The sequence below is a fragment of the Euprymna scolopes genome, chromosome 2, assembly GCF_053919585.1.
Source record: "Euprymna scolopes isolate OS-2025 chromosome 2, ASM5391958v1, whole genome shotgun sequence".
Lineage (NCBI taxonomy): Eukaryota > Metazoa > Mollusca > Cephalopoda > Sepiida > Sepiolidae > Euprymna > Euprymna scolopes.
Genome location: NC_136483.1, coordinates 38419821 through 38437617, shown reverse-complemented (window position 1 = coordinate 38437617; position 17797 = coordinate 38419821). Strand labels below are relative to the sequence as shown.

The following is a 17797-nucleotide window of genomic DNA, read 5'->3' as shown; positions in this document are numbered from 1 at the left end:
TTATCTTAATTGATACAACAGAGTGGTCGGAAGATCCAAGAGGCGACAGAACAGAAACTGAACATAGTTCAGGGCAAGTTGTGAGAAAAAGGTCTAGTAGGCTCGCATACTGGCTGTCATTATCGGGCACACGGGTAGGTTCCTGAACAATCTGAGTGAGGTCATAGGCAATGGAGAAATCATGACAGAACCTCCCCTCATCATCGGTCTTGTTTGAGTGGGTCAACCATTCGACGTTGTGAACATTGAAGTCTCCACATACGTGAATGTTAGCTGAAGGGTAAGTAGAAAGGACTTGGTCAATTTTCTCAGATATGCTTGGAAAGATAGTAACTCCGCTGTTGTGGGGGCGATAGAGAGTAAATATAAATGCAGTAGTGAGCTAAAGTGTTGAAGATATCAGAATACAGTGCATTCACTATTTTGCATAAGCATTTGAAAGTTGTGTCCAAAGTGGATCCTGTGTTTGCTAAAAATTCATCAAAAACAATGGGCCAACAATTAAGAGCACTGTGTGCAACTGTTACAACACAAAATATTTTTGCATTATCAAGACAAGATTGGTCAGCATTATGAATTGATAGCAACAATGGCAAAATTAAATGGATCACATTTCAAATTGCTTCTACAACTATCTTGCCTACCAGTAACTATTAGCTGTTTGTGGACCTGAAAAGAATAATCCAGAGAAAGAAATTTGGCTCCAATGAAAATCAAAAATAAATTGTTGTACAAAAATGGCATCAAAATATTGTTAGAATCAGTGTATCACTATGGAAACAAACAAACAAATAAAATCGAATTTTACCCAAAACATTTTGTTAGATTAGTGTTATATTGAGTGACGTTGAAAGAGACATTTACCCAACCAGTTTTTTTTATTTTTTTTTTATTTTTACACAATAAATCTAAATTTGCTTAGATATCATAAACCAGACACATTTCGCATTTAAGAATACAGTAGAACCCGGGGATATGGCATTCAAAATTAGTAACAAAATACAGTACAGTATATAATAGACATGTATATAATCAAATAATATTACAAATAATGCCATAAGGCAGGGCAAATACCATAACCATTATGCCAGAAAAATATTGAATACCACATTGTAACCTGAAAAAATGTATCCTAGAGCAACCATATTGCAGGGTTCTACTGTAATGAAATGAAATCATGTTTTGTTTTTTAAACTTTTACTCATTTATAACTATTTAAAAAAATTCTACAATAGATGTGTGTGTGTGTGTGTGTATGTATATATATATATATATATATATATATATATATATATACATACACGAAATGTGTCTGGTTTATGATATCAGAAGCTCACAGTATAAATGCTGGAGTCCCTCAGGGGTCCATCCTGGGCCCAACTCTTTTCCTGATCTACATTAATGATCTTCTAAATCACATCCTTACATCATTCGTAGACATTTTTGCTGACAACACTACCATCTATGGTAGCACATCTAAGACAGTAAACGACCAAGTTCTCTCCGATTCTCTCTCCTCTGATCTTGATCACGTTGTACAATGGGGAAAGGAGTGGCTGGTTACTTTTAATGCATCTAAAACCAAGCTTCTATCTTTACATCATCAACGTTCTGATCCCCATCTGGCATCAATTAAAATGAATGGCTCTCGTCTTGGGGAGGCCTCAAGTTTTGACAGGCTTCTGGGCTTGACCTTTAGTCCTGATCTTAAATGGAATACGTACATCAAATCTGTTGCCAAGGCCGCTGAAAAAATGGTCGGATCCTTCTATCGATCCAGTAGATATCTCACTGCTGATGCAATTCTCTATCTATATAAGAGCCAGATACGTCCAAGGATGGAATACTGTTGCCACATATGGGAAGGAGCTGCTAGAATAGACTTGTCCTGCCTTGATAGGGTTCAAAATAGACTTCGTGGCCTGGTGGGAGATGTCCTTTTCTCTTCGCTGCAACCTCTATCTCACAGAAGAGATGTTGTGAGTTTGTCTCTGCTTTATCGTTATTTTCATGGAAAGTGTTTAACTGAGCTTCAATCTATGGTCCCCCCTTGCCAAACTTTCACAAGAAACACTAGACTAGCTGAAAACATTATCAATAATTTTCCCCACTCTTTATCTGTACCTAAACCTAAACATAGATTCCATGATCAAAGCTTCTTTCTTAGAACTGCACGCCTGTGGAATTGTCTTCCGTTTTCCTGCTTTCCAGCTGTCTATAATATGGTTGTCTTCAAGTCCAACGTGAGCAAGTTTCTGATGAGCCGTTCCACTTAAGTTAACAAATTTACCGAACTTCCATTACTATCGATTACTATATTGTCCTTTTTACTACTCTACACTCTTTAACCCTTATCCTTGAGTGGCCTATCGGCCTTGATAAGTGGTGACGCCTATGTAAAAAAAAAAATACACACATACATACAGATAACTTTCATTCTGCAGACAATGAAGGTGATTCTTCTAGAAATATACAAGTGTGTTATCCACAGCATATATGTATATAAATATTAATTTCCTTAAAGGATTAAATTAGGATTTTTAAAATGTTATGTTGCGCTAACCCTGTCACTCCATTTTTTTTGAATAGGCATTTGTCATCACACACAAAAACAAAAAAAAGTCAATACAAGGTATAGTCTGATGAAAACAAATACACATTGATGCTGATCGTTTTATGAAAAATTCAAGAACATGTATTTACACTCATTTTTTAATTTTCTCTAAAGAAACCTAAAGTAAAAAAAAAAAAAAAAAAAAGGTAGATTTAATTATAACGTATATTTTTATTTTTAAGAAGTTATATAATTTTGTGTAATATAATATTTTTACTAATTAAATTTTTTTATTAATCTTATATGTAGCACCTACAATACCAACTTTATGACCTTTCAGAGAAAGGATGTGATAGTAAAGACATTTCCAGATATTTCATAGCAAACTTGTGAAGCAAACTTTTCTGCAAAACCATATCAAATACCTTTGACATGTTAATTGATAAGAGTCTAAAAACAAAGTTCCTCATCAATAGATTCATTGATCCTGTGCAATATTAATTAGCACGTCAGCTATTCATCTTGCAGGAGAAACCCATACCGTTTATCAACGAGATTACTTTTGCTGAGAAAGTTTTACAATGCTTGCATATCTATAATATAAAGGGCAAAAATCTGTTTAAGGTATGTATGTATGTATGTTTGTATGACTACCTAAAACTTTCGACAGCGGTGACGGATTTTCACGAGATCGGTATTGTTTTGAAGCTCGACTCTTCGGACGACAAACATCGAAAAATTGGCTAAAACATTAATTCCTCCACCCTCAACTGGGCATTTTCTACAAGGAGGAGTATAAACATAGTTCTTTCATGACAGTTTAGCCAAACACACATGCACAAAAAATTGTTCTTGAATTAGTTTAAATATAAAAAAAACTTCGCTCACATGATCATAGACCAGTCGTTATAGTGGCAGCGTCGTTATCTTGAGATTGCACGTTCGACCCTAGATATCTGAAATATTTTTATTTTTTTATTTTTAAAGTTTTAATATTGAAACCGGGTTATTTATGCCATTTTTACACTCGTTTTTTTATTTTTCTATCACGTTCACTGTTTTTGCTTTTCTCATTTTTTAAGTTTTAACATTCAAGCAGGGTTATTTATGCTATTTCTTTTGTTCGCTTATTCTTTATTTTGCATCATGTTTGCTGTCTTCCCCCCCCCCCGATTTAAAAAAAAAAAAAAAAAAGAAAAAGTTATTTAAACAGGATTATTACGTTTGCTTATTCATTATTTTCCATTTTGTTTTGATTTACCCTCCACCCCCACACCAGTTTGTCCATCTGTCTGTTACAATTTTATTTTATTTTTTTAACATAACTACATAGAATTCATCTCATTTTGAAATAGAAATTTTAGACTTCTTTCAGAATGGAAAATAATGCATTAATAATAAATAAATTCACAATAAATAAAATAGATCTTATGACTAGAAATTGAAAACGAAACCATATTTTCCATCTGAAGTTCTAACTGATCTATTTGAACTTTCTTATAAAACTAAAACATTATCTTAAAATGATTATAGCTTTGGTGTGGTGTCAGATTTGATTTATGATTTCATAAATTCAAACTTAAGCAATAATAAAAACCTAGCGGGACCTGTTGAAATTCCACAGTGAACTCTTATATGTGATATATTGCTGTTGGCATTCTGTGGATGTTCAGCGTAAATAGAGACGCCCTGATATTATTGTAGCTGATTTTTTTTTTTTTTTTTTTGAAAACTGCAAAAGTATTTGTCAGCGTAGCCCAGTCATAAAATATGCTTAAATATGATATTTTAATTTATGCAGATTATATATATATTATTAGAGTCAATTTTCTATTGATTCTTATATATTATAAAGTTGTGATTTCAAAATTAAGAAAAATATATCCATATGACTCCGGTGCATCAACTTGAATCAATATCGAAACTTATGAATATATGTGTGTGTGTGTGTGTATATATATATAAAACTTGAGTTCCTTCAGCTATACTCGAAACCAAAACATATGAAGAATTCTTGGTAAAATTATTTATTACAAGAAATGGAAGGCCATAACAAACGAGGCACTCGGAAGAAAAAAGATGTGAGCGTCACACACAAAATAACACGTATACTATGGTATTAATATATAGATTAATGAATCTATAAACATTATCAATAAGGTTGGAAATTATTTTAATAGTTCCAAACAATTTCGTCTTAACCAAGTATTGTATGTAGTTCTACAATTATCTAAATCCTCTCAGCTGAGTAAAACTACTTTTAAAAAATTCAATTCTTTTCAAAAAGAAATGATTTATGAAATTTTTTTCAACTATTCTTCACAGCAAAATTATGTTGAACTATTTTTTATTTTTTGCTAAAAGGGTTAAATAATGTACAGAATTTTGGCCATACCTAGTAAAATGTCAAATTTTGGGCCATACCTAGTGAAATGTCAAATTTTGGGCCATACCTAGTGAAATGTCAAAATGCAGTTTTCTATGTTTTTGAACACCACTAACTTTTTTCACATAAAATTAATTGAAAGCTTGTTTCAAATGAATACTACTTGCCATCGTTCAGTTTCCGTAATACTTTGACAATATCATTTTCGTCTAGTGAGAGTTCGTCTCCTTCACGAGCTTCGTACCGACTGACAGCTTGAACTAGCGGACAATCTATGCATGGAACAAAGAGAAAAAAAGGAAAATCAATAACAATAATAAACATGAAAGTATGTATGTATGCAATTTTACAGAAAGTTTTCTATTTATTAAGACTTTTTGGAAGGATTCCTTATTTTATCGAAAAATCTCATTTCAACATTCAATGATAAATAAAAATACAAAGTATTCGATCTCACAAAAATAAAATTTTTGCATATTAGTAAACGTGTGGCACAAGTGTTCAAGGGAGACAACTCTTGGTTCTAAAGAAGGATGAGAGATTGTATGGGAGATGCACTCGACTACATTGCTATGTAACCTGAGAAATATATCTAATAATTAGTTCACGGGTTAGTTAATTACAGATGCATAAATGATTTCAGAAAATAGCTGTACTGGGTTGAAAAGTGTTCGAGGAAATTCTTAAATGTTTTGCAGAGCAGCGCTAAAAACATGAATACAAAAAAAAAAAAAATACACAGCATGTTAGTTTTCTTGGAAAGCTCCCTAACTATAACTAATATTTTAATTCTTTTTGTTCCCAAGAAAGACAGTTCTGTCTTATTCTAAATTTAAAAGAAACAAATATTCAATTAATGGTTTCACATTTCAAAATGGACACTTTCAGAACTATTCATCAAGCCTTGAGGATAAGCGATTTATTGTAGGTCTGAAAGATGTTTACTTCGATTATCTTTTCCTTTGTCACACTAACAATAGCGCTAAGAGTATTAACAACTATAGGACAAAGTAAAGATTAGATACCCCGTAGCAGGAGACAAAGATTGAACATTTCAAGTGACACTGGTTGTTCGACCTTGACATTGCCAGTGGTTGTTTGTAAGCACGTCAAATAGCAGACATGGTTGAATGTTCGCGAGTAAGATTTTTTAAAATATATTTACAAAACTTTAAGATTTAAAAGAAAAAATATATATTTACAAAGCATTTCTTTTTTTTATATTAAATATTTACAAAACTTTTAAGGATTTTAAAAACCTTTTTTCTATTTACACAAAACGAACGTATTTAAACAAAATATATTTAAATAAATGGGTGTCTTTCGGAGTGCTTTTTTTTAAAAAATATATTTACCGAACTTTTTAATGAGACTAATAATTATAATTATGATAAAAAAGAAATAACCAAATAAATAAAAAGAATGACCTATATTAATCACGAAACATTAAAAACCAATATTATAACTGAGAATTTCAAACGATCTCTTCTCTATTAAAAAAAAATACATATTTTTAAAAACTTAAATAAAATTATGTAAAACAAACTTTTTAATGGCAGAAACAAATATAGAATAACTGACGTTCGGATTTTTGCAAATGTTTTGCAGGTTTTTGCAAACAAGATTGATGTGTGTGTGTGTTTTTCTGTGTGCGTTTTTAATAAAAGTCATTTATTGAAAGTGCGATGTATGTTGGTGGTCAGTGAAATAGAAATACTTTTAGCCCGAGGCAATTTTTATGCATAATAAAATCACAAATATAAGTATAAACAATCGAGATTTAAAAATACATTTTATTCACATATCTTTTTATAACTTATTTTTATAAAGATGAAATGTATCACAAGATACAAATCTTTTTTTAACTTATTTTTATTAAAAAAAAAAACTTGCTATTTGCTTACTTCTCCACAAGGGCAAATTAAATACAATTAAGTTTTAGCATCCGAAATTCTCAGTTAATGTTTTGTAATTAATAAAGCTCATTCTTTTTATTTCTTTATTTTTATTATAATTATTATCAGTTTTATTAAAAAAGTTCTGTGAATATATTTAAAAATAAAAACGCATTCAGGAAGACATCCATTTTAAATATTTTGTTTAAATACCTTTGTTTTGTTACTGACATTAAAAAGTTTTGTGTAAATAGAAAAAGATTTTTTTTTTTTAATCCTTAAGTTTTGTAAATATTTAATATTAAAAAATGTTTTGTAAATATATATTTTTTCTTTTAAATCTTAAAATGTTTTTCAATATTTAAAAAAATCTTGCTCGTGAACATTCGCCCATGTCTGCTATTTGACGTGTTTACAAACAACTACCGGCAATGTCTTCTGCTACAGAGTATCTAATTTTTACTTAGTCCAAAATATATATGTATATCCAAACAATTATAGATTTTCGTATACAGAGATAACTGAAGTAGAATCAACATATTTTTAATCAACACATAGTTCCAATTCAGAATCTTTCCAAAGTTTGAAATTATTTATAAACGATTAGAAATCTTGTCCGATACGATCATAGGAGACTGTAAATCTAGAATCTTTTAAATTTAAAGGAAGGAATAATTTATCCATCAAGAGAGATTCCATCAGCTAAGTAATTTTGAAGACAGATTTTGGTTCTCATCTAGAATTCCGCCTTTATTAAAAAAAATAAATAAATCTATAATGAATGATGAAATAAAAAGGTTACATTCCCAAAATCATGCCAATTAATCAAATGCTTTTATTAACCAAGAAAATAAAATTTTATGAGCAAGTGAGGACCATCTCACATCGCCATCTTGAACAAAGGGAGATAACTCAAAAATATTGTAATGCCTACAGTTTATTAATTGCTTTAAATTGTTTAAAAATGATTTAGTTTATAAAAATAAAACTACTTGATCAATATACATTATTTTTGGAAGATGATCTTTTCATTCCATCATAAGTATGTATATCAAAAGAATTTTTCTGCATTTTTGTTTTTAATATTTGGGTGAATTCTGGACAACCACACAAATTTAAGCAGAGTTCACATGCTTTTCAAGCTTTTTATTTTAATGCCAACAAATATGATCTTCCAGGCTCATTTGCATATGAGATCAATTCAATTTATCTTTGGTCATGGATTCCTCATACAGACAGTATAAAGAAGTTGATATGGAGAATTAAAGCATCTACAATGGAAAAGTGAAAGTACTGTTGCATCACATATAACTTGTGATTCTATGAACATCAGATGAGGTTAGTTCAGGATGAATGCCAAGAAAGTAACCATATCACTTGGTAAGAATTAACAATCTGCCCATCTACCACTTAATCAGCCACTATTTCAAATTAGAGAGAAGAGAATTCTTTTCAGGTGCAACAAATCCATGGTAGTGCCATACATCCACAAAAGAGGGGGAAAAAATTCCTGATTCTTATCTAGAATTCTCCCTAAATTATAAAAAACAAAAATAAAGAAAAATCTTTGATGTACGTACATGTGACAAAACGAAAATATATTCCAAAAATCATGTAAATTGATCAAGTAGTTTTATTTTTATAAATAAAATCATTTTAAGTGATTAATAGGAGTTTGTAGGGTCTAGTAAGTATGAATGATTTCCCTTTTTTCTTGACATTTGGTGGACGAAAGTCACTTCTCTGATACTCATAAAATTTGATATTTTTAATTTAAAAATAAGACAACTTGATCAATGTGCATGATTTTTTTTATATTTTCATCTCCCCCCCCCACCTACTATTGTGGGAATTCTGGACAAAAAACAAAATCCCTTCATCTTTGTCAGGTAATGTGAGAAGTTTTCAGATTTGCAATTTACAACATTTATCTCTGTATAGCTCAGAGTAAGGAAAAAAATATTATGGCAAACCATTTTTGGTTTTCATTCTAATCTTAATACCTATATATGCATTTCATTCCATGACGCCATGCCTTAAAATGTTGACGTGACATGAACTCAGCACGCGAGCCATCCATATCTGCATGTGTCTTTGCTTTGTCTATGTTAGAAATTTATTTTTCTGTTATATTACAGGATATATAAAGAGGCAAAAATCATAATTTTTAGTTTGTAACATTTTTATGTTTCAAGGGAAAATTACTGTTTTTGTACAAACATTTATGAAAATTAAATGCTGTGCAATTCTAACCCACAATTACTTTGCCCTCTTTGCAGGATAGCTTCTTCTGTGTTCTTGATTTTGCGATTTGTAAGGGGAAAATCAGTCAAAACCATGCAAAAATTTTTTTAAAAATCTGTTTTGTTCATATGTCAAATAATCATGACTATGATTTTATAATTTCAAAAATAGAATCCTTACCCCATTGTGCATAAATACGTTCATTTCCTTCAACAGTGACTGAAGTGACAACATCCAACCAACGTTCACAATCATTTCTGGAAAAAAAAAATAAAGCAGTTTAAATTTTAAATTATTTTGTTTATATTAATATTATTATATTGATTCACATATTTCATTTTTAGTTTGTTTCAATTGTAGTAGTTAACAATACATACATTTACTGAAAGAGGAAGACTAGAAAAGTTGAAACGGGCAGTAGAAGAGGGTGTAAAATAACCTAAATTGATATACGAGTGTGCAGTCACTAGCCCCTCATCCCTTGCTCGACAACAATCATTGACCCCAATGCTGTTTCCATAGATTTCTTCTTTTTCATCTTCTATCTTGGCTGTGTCGCTTCTCACATTGGTAACTGCCAGGAGGCGAACATAGTGGCTCACAAATATAAAAACACAAAACAAAAGAAAACTCACAAGATCAAGTTATTTCTTTTTTTGTTTTACTTCATAACACTTGGGGGGGGGGAAGATAAAGAATGTTTTATATCAGTTTACAGAGAGAAGAATGAGTTGACAATACGATAACAGAGGCAATGAGAAATAAATGAAATAACATCAAATGTGTGTGTGTGTGCTATTATATATATATATATATATATATATTTTTTTTTTTTTCTAATTTCTTTTTATGTAAATACAGTCATATCTTACTACGATGTGCAGACCGTTTTAATCATATTAGATATCATCAGACAAGAAAAATTAAGGTCAAAAACTAAAAAGGTTCCAGACCTTTTCAAATTTTGAGGAGAGAAAATTTGCCATGAGTGGCGATGGGCAAAAATTACCTAATTTAGACAAAAGAGTTGAATCCTTAAAATTAGAATCAGAATGTGCCAACAACGATTCTCTAATTGACATGTAAAAAAAAAAAAATGTTCTGTATATGCTTCCCATGGCAAGAACAAGATATGACACCAGCTCCTTCTGGGGTGCACTGTAAGAGAATACAAAACTACCTGTGAATCGGCATTCCCTACTGGGATGCTTCAATCAACAAAAAATATCCCTCCTCCCAAAGACTGCAGTAATGTTTAAGAGGATGGTTTCATATGTCCAAATTGAAGCATACATCATTCCGATGGCATTATCAGAATGAGGCTAAGAATTCTCCACAAGATATGAAAAAATAAGTTTACAAAGCTAAATTTTTTAAAATACAGACAAAATGTAAAAATTAGTTTCCTTTTGTTCGCTTTATTTCCTCACTGACAGTTGCTTAAAGAGTATTAATATTTGTGGTGATATTACCTATTTATAATTGATTATTCTAATCTTCTACTTTATTACCTTAGACTGTTATTAAAGAGAAACAGAAGCGAGAGTGATAGAAACTGTATAAAATAATCCAATAACATAATAGAAGAGGGCAAGAGTAATAGACAAACTTCTGAGATGGGTGATGCAAGTAAATTGCAAATTATGGATAATTAGAACAATTAAAATGGATTTTTGTTCTCGAACAACTCATTCCCAACACTAAAAGATATTTTCGGATGCATTTTGTAACATTAAGATACATAGGAAAAAAAACCTTTACACACATTAACTCAGTTCTAGTATAATAGATACTAGTAGGATCCTGTAAAAATTCTGTGTTTTCTACATCAATTTGTAGAATTTACTGTTAATGATATTCCTTTTGAAAAAAATGTTAATATTAAGAAATAAATTAACACCCGTTTTTAATAAAACTAATTGTCATGTAAATATTCTTTAAATAAAACGAACACAGATTTATTTTAAAATTGTATTTTCTTTTTAAAACGAGTTTCTATCTTGCTGTAAAAATGATTTTTTTTTGTTTGTTTGTTCAGTTTATTGGCCTATCAACAGTTGCATGGTCATTTAAGGCCAAATAAGTTCATTTTTTTTTCTTGGATGTCTTAGTAAGGTAGGTGTTCTTTATTTTCCAGTATGTCAAGGTAAGATTGGAGGAAGGTCTGTAAGAGATTTGAGTTGAAATTTTTTTTTTTTTTTTTTTTTTTGGTAGATTTCTACTTTGGAGGAGAGGTTTACCTCTTTCAAGTAATTTAGAACTGTTTTTTCATTTATTTTTTCAAAGAGATCTTTAATGTTGTTAATGCTGTAGTGTTTTTGGCGTAGGGGAGCTAGGTCAATGCAGTTAATTAAAAAATGTTTAACGGTGTAGTTTTCTTGGCAAGGTAAGCATTGAGGTGGATTTTCTCCTTTTAATAAGAATGAGTGGGTGATATTTGTATGCCCTGTTCTTAATCTTGTAATGATCACTTCTTCTCTCCGGTTTAGTTTAGATTTGGGATTCCATTCTCCAAGTGTAGGTTTGATTTCTTGTAGCTTGTTTTTTGTATAAGTGTTCCATTGTTGTTGCCATTTTGTTTTGATATACTGGTTTATGGTTGGTTTAAAGTCAGTGTAGGGGATTTTTATGTTGGAGATTTCCAAGTTTAGTGACTCTTTAGCAGCTAGGTCAGCTTTTGTATTCCCTAGGATGCCAATATGGCTTGGGATCCAGCATAGGATGATTTGTTTTTGAGTATGAAGAAAATCGAGTTTGTTTAATAGATTAGTTATTAGTGGATTGCAAATGTTCTTTTCTTTTAATGAAGTTAGGACTGATAAAGAGTCCGAAAATATTATAAACTTGTTTGCTTGATCAGCACTTATAATATTAAGGGCCAGGTTTATTGCTGAGGCTTCAGCACTAAAGATGGAAGACCTATCAGGTAGGCGTTTTTGGATTTTTCTTTGCCGATAAATAGCAGAGCTTCCGACTTTCTTTGGTTTTAGCTCCGTCAGTATAAATGTGTTCATAGTCCGGATAGTCATGAAGGATGTCATGTATTTTTTCCATATAGATGGATTTGATTGTGTTCGATTTGGGGTGTTTAGAGAGATCTAATAGTATAGGAGAGTGTTTTGGATGTTTGGGTGGGTTTACAGCAGTTTTGGAAAGCCAGGGTGGATGTTTGAGTGTAGAAGTTTTGTGGATTTGCGAGATGTTAATTTTGGCTTCGTCTTTTATTTCTTTCATACGGAGACCATAAGGCTTGATTGCTTTTTCCTTTTTTTGGAATAGGATTTGGTGTTTGGGGTGAGAGACACTCTGGTATATAGAGCTCAAAGTGTTAGATGCAAGTTTTGTATAGTATTGTAGGGCTAATTTTGTCCGTCTCATTTCAATTGTAGGTTCATTCGCTTCTGCATAAAGACTCTCGACTGGTGTAGTGGGAAATGCTCCAAGTGCTAGTCGGAGTCCTTGGTGGTGAATTGTGTTCAGTTCTTTAATGTAGGATTTTCTTGTTGCACCGTAGATAAAGCAGCCATAGTCCAACTTTGATCTTATCAGCGTTTGATAGAGTTTTAGAATTGTTTTGCAATCAGCTCCCCAGTTTGTATGAGCTATGGTTCTCACAAGTTGTATTCTTTGGTTGCATTTTTTCCTTAAGTATTTAATGTGGGGTATGAAGGTGAGTTTTTTGTCAAAGGTGATTCCAAGATACTTGTATTGATCCGTAACTGTTAGTCTATTATTGTTAATTTTTAGCTCGGGGTCAGGATGCATTTTTCTATGTTGGCAGAAGTGAACACATTTTGTTTTTGTTTGAGAAAAGCTGAAGCCATTTTTGGTAGCCCAGCTAGTAATTTTGTTGATGCATAATTGTAGGTGTCGTTCAATAGTGTTCATATGTTTGGCCTTAAAACTAATCATGAGATCGTCAACATAGATGGCATAGTTTGTTCCGAAGTTTATGTTATTAACTATATTGTTTATTTTCACATTAAAGAGTGTAACTGAAAGAATTCCACCTTGGGGAACTCCCAATTCTTGTTTTTGAGACTTTGATAAGATGTTTCCGAGTCTTACTTGGAAGGTTCTGTCACTCAGATAGTTTTTGATAAATGTTGGCATTCTGCCTCTTAGACCTAGTTCATTCAGGTCTTTTAATATTCCATACTTCCAAGTGGTATCAAAAGCTTTTTCTATGTCAAAGAAAACTGTTACCACATGTTCTTTGAGGATGAAAGCTTCTCTAATATAGGTTTCCAAATTTATGATATGGTCAATAGGGCTTCTGCCCTTTTGGAAGCCTGCTTGGTGTTCAGAGATTAGGTGATTTCTTTCTAGATACCAGGATAGTCTTCTATTGATCATTCGCTCGAGGGTTTTGCAGATGCAACTAGTAAGTGCAATGGGACGGTAGTTTATTGGATCTGAGGGGTCTTTTGAAGGTTTAGGTATGGGAATTATAATGGCATGTCTCCAAGTGTCGGGGAATTTTTCATTGATCCAGATATCATTGAAAATTTTGAGGAGGTATTCTTTTGATTTCATTGGCAATTCTTTTAGGAAGACATAGGGGATTTCATCTAATCCGGCTGTTGAATTATGGATGTTTTTGAGAGATTCTTCTAATTCGTACATAGTAAGGATTTGATTGTAATATTCAGTGTTGTCTGAATGGAAGCGGATTTGTTGTTGTTCTGCTTGGTTTTTGATGACTTGGAATTCTTTGTTCCTATTAGTTGGTGAGGAGTTTTTGGCAAAGTTTTCTGCTAAGATTTCAGCTATTTTTTCTTTGTTAGTGATTTTGACATTGTGATGGATGAGATGTTTATTAGCTTGTTTAGTGTATTTCCCAGTAATTTTGTTTATCATGTTCCATATTTCCTTAGGTTTGGTGTTTGAATTTAGTTGGCTAACATAAGTTTGCCATGTTGATTTCTTAGCTTGCTTAATGGTTCTGCGAGCTTTGGCTCGGTTTATTTTGTAATTTTCTAAATTTTCTTTAGTTGGTTGGCTATTAAATTTTCTGAGTGCTGTTCGTCTGGCTCTGAGCACTTCTTTGCAATCTTTGTTATACCAAGGCTTGTTATATCTTGTTGATGGGGAGCTTTTAGGAATAGTTTTCTCAGCTATAATATTTAGAGTATTGGTGAAGTGGGTAATGTCATCATCTTTTGTTAAATTAGCTTCTTGCACTAGGTCTGTGTGGCACATTTTTTTGAAATCTTCCCAGTTGGCCATATGCAAGTTCCATCGGGGTGTTTTAGTGTCATTCTCTGGTTCTTGACCTTCTAGGATGATCGGGAAGTGATCACTCCCACAGGTCTCATGATGTACATTCCATTTATATTCTGGGAAAATACTGGGTTCTGATATAGTGAGGTCAATAGCCGAGAGTGTTCCAGAGCTAGGGTGAAGATAGGTGTTGGTTCCGTTATTAAACAAACATAGTTGGTTTTCATCTAGAAAATTTTCGATAATTTTACCTCTTCTGCTTGTTTGTTTGTTTCCCCATAGTTCATTGTGGCTATTAAAGTCACCCATGAGGATAAAAGGTTTAGGGAGTTGTTGGATCAATAAGTTCAAGTCTGTTTTATTTATGTTTTCATTAGGTGGCAGGTATAGGGAGCAAATTGTTAGCGGTTTTCTTAGACTGATGGTTACTGCAACGGCTTGTAGTGTTGTATTCAGTTTGATTTCGCTTTGAATTATATTATTATTAATTAGAATGGACACTCCTCCGGAGGCTCTATTTCCTTGTTCGTGTATATAATCATAGGTTGTATATCGTTTGATATGTAGTGTGTTCTGAATTTTCTTATAAGTTTCTTGTAGGCATATGACTGCTGGGTGAAAAGAGGCAATGAGAAGGTTCAATTCGTCAAAATTTGCCTTTTCACCTCTAATGTTCCATTGAAGGAATACTGGTTTATAGGTCATTGGTGGTAAGGTAAATATCCTCTGTGCTGTTTTTTTTTTTTTTTTTTTAGTTGATTATTGGTGTTGATATAAGGTATGGATTTAGTGTAAGTTGTGGAGGGTTTTCAATTAGCTTTGTTTTTTTCTTCTGTTTTTGGCTTGTCTTCTGTTTGGTCTTTTGTTTCGGGTTTTTTGTTTGGGGATCTGGAACTAGAATTAGCATGGGACCTTATGTCCGTTTTGTTTTGGTTTTTCTTTTGTTTTGACGTTGATCGATGGGAGATTTCTTGATTTAAGGTTTCTGTTTGTTGGTTTGGGTATTCTGTTTCCATTTCATCTTCAGGTTCAGTTTGATTTTTAGGGATTGGGGTTCTAGTTCTGGAGTTTGAACGGGACCTTATAACTGTTTTGTTTAGGTTTTTCTTTTGTTTTGGTGGCGTTCGATAGGAAATTTCTTGTTTTGGGGTTTCTGTTTGATATTCAGTCTCCATTTCATCAGTTTCTATTCAATTTTTGGTGAGGATTTCTATTTTTTGTTTTGCTGGTTTATTATTTGGTTTTAAGAAAGTTAGTTCTTGGGGATATTGGCTTTTAAGAGGGGAGGTTTGGGTTTGGGAGGAGTTAAATACTTTATTGGGTTCTTTCCTAGTTTCTAGTTTTAATTTTTCTAGTTTTTGAAAGTGTTGTATTTTTAGGTGTTTTTGGAAGTTCAGCAATTCGTTTGGTTCTAGATGTACCAGTTTTTCAATAAGTTCATTGTATTTATCAGGCTGGTTGGTGGGATTTGTTTTTTTCTGTTATTTTCGCATATGTTTTATTTCTTATGACTCCTTCCACTATTGTCTTCGCTTCTAAGTAAGAAATGTTTCGTTTATGCTTTATGGCTAAGATTTCTTTTTCAGTTTTCCATCGTTCACAGCTTTTTGAGTAGGCAGGGTGCTCCCCTTGGTAGTTTATACATTTGGACTCGTGACATTCTTGTTCATTGTGACTTATTTCTTTAGAGCCACATTTAGCGCACGTGGGATGACCTCTGCAGGCATCTCTATGGTGACCGAATTTTTGACAGTTGAAACATCTCAGAGGATCTGGGATGTATATTTCAACTGGTTCCATGGTGTAACCAATTTTAATTTTAGGTGGAATTTTTGGAGTGTTAAATGTAATAATGTAAGTATGGGTTGGTATTTTTTCTGAGTTTTTCTTTATATAGATTCTTTTAGAGTCAATGACTCCTTGTTTGCTCAGTTCGTTTTGGATTTCTTCTGGTGAAGCCAGTGATAGTTCCCGGCTACGGATAACTCCTTTGGATTGATTTAGTTTATTGTGTGGGGTAACTTTAATGTTAATATTATGGAAAGTTTTCATATTTTCTAAATTTAGGCTTTGGCTTTTTGTCTCAATTTCTATTAATAGGTTACCATCTTTAGTTTTTTTTTACCATTTTAGGATTTATTTTCCTTGTTAACACCTTTTCAATGAGAAAAGGGGATAATTTTGACATTGGCGTTTCGTCCAAAGATTCTAATACATAGTATTTAGGAAAATCCGTATTTTCCTCATCATCTGAGTCCGATAAGGCGCGTTTGGGTTTTTTTTTTTGTTTTTACATAAATATGGATAAAAGTTTCTTTGCCTGTGTTCCCCACCCACCTCGGAGCCCAATATTGGGACTTGTCAAGGGGGAAACCCATTCGCCTTGACAGAGTCAGGGCTACACAGGCAGTATACTCAGTCAAGTAAGAAATACCGAGCATCTCTCGTTACTCAATTTTTCACTACCCAAATCTAGAGTGAACAAAATTTTGTGATTGCAGCCATGTCGGGATTGGATTCTACACTTGCTGATTGACCCTTGGCCAGCGCTTTCGAACGTCTACTTTAGGGGTGAGGTTTATCAGTTTCTATGGTTTTGTTTAAGAGGATTTCTTTTGCTAATTTTAACTTTCTCAGTTTAGTCTGAACCATTGATAGTAGACGTAGGGCTTGACCTGACCAGCCGATTGATCGGATCGGGCCCCTCCGACCGCCCGTCTAACCAAGGTAAGGGCCAAAGAGATGTGTTAGGAAGACGAGGCTCATGAACTCATCCTCCAGGACCTTCAATCACCAGGATTCCATTCCAAGGTGTCACGGGTCGCCACCCACGGCCAACAGGTGGCCCCATTGAGGGACTTTTACCCTCTGCAGGGGGGCAGTCAGTGTATTCTAATGCCCAACTGACAGGGCCTACTGTAAAAATGATTAGCTAAATATTCTTCAAATCAATAAAACAAATGATTCGTTTCAAAATATTTAACATTGTTATTTTAGTTAACGGGATGACATTTGATTTTTGGACAATTCATATTAAAATGGGTAAAGTCGGATTTGTTTACCTTAGTTACATAAGATTAATTCCCAATCACCATCTTTGCAAGTTTGGAGATCCTTTCTTTTAGGAAAAAAAAAAAAAAAAAAGGCAATAGTATGCATACAAACACCTTAGAGTATTATAGTATGCATATAGAGCAATAGTATGCATACAAATTAGCTTAGAGTATTATATTGATAAACAGATCTTTTTCTTTTTTTTGTCTGTAAAATAAAAATTAAAAAAAAAAATACTTACTCTGAATTATGTGCCAGAACCATTTCTACTCGTTTGTTCTCACAATTTTCAAACATTACCAAGAGCATGAGGCAGCGGGCACCTGGTGGGGCTCCTTGTGGAAGAAGTTTACATTTTTCGGGGTCTCTGATATGTTGAGAATCTAAGAAGGCACGCCAACAGTAATCAATCACATCATAATGATTGCTGTGGGAAAAAAA

The 17797-nt window shown here is 32.7% G+C and overlaps 1 protein-coding gene across 3 annotated transcripts in view; it reads right to left on the bottom strand.

Annotated features, from left to right (window-relative positions):
* LOC145291179 (uncharacterized) overlaps window positions 1–17797 on the bottom strand; it is a 315627-nt gene that overhangs the window by 11308 nt on the left and 286522 nt on the right. For all 3 annotated transcript variants that reach the window (XM_080136747.1, XM_080136757.1, XM_080136763.1), the window contains exons 18-20: window positions 17598–17783; window positions 9260–9336; window positions 5108–5212 (exon numbers count right to left, since the gene is read on the bottom strand). In XM_080136747.1, the coding sequence (XP_079992873.1) occupies window positions 5108–5212; window positions 9260–9336; window positions 17598–17783 (368 nt within the window). The remainder of the gene's footprint in view (window positions 1–5107; window positions 5213–9259; window positions 9337–17597; window positions 17784–17797) is intronic.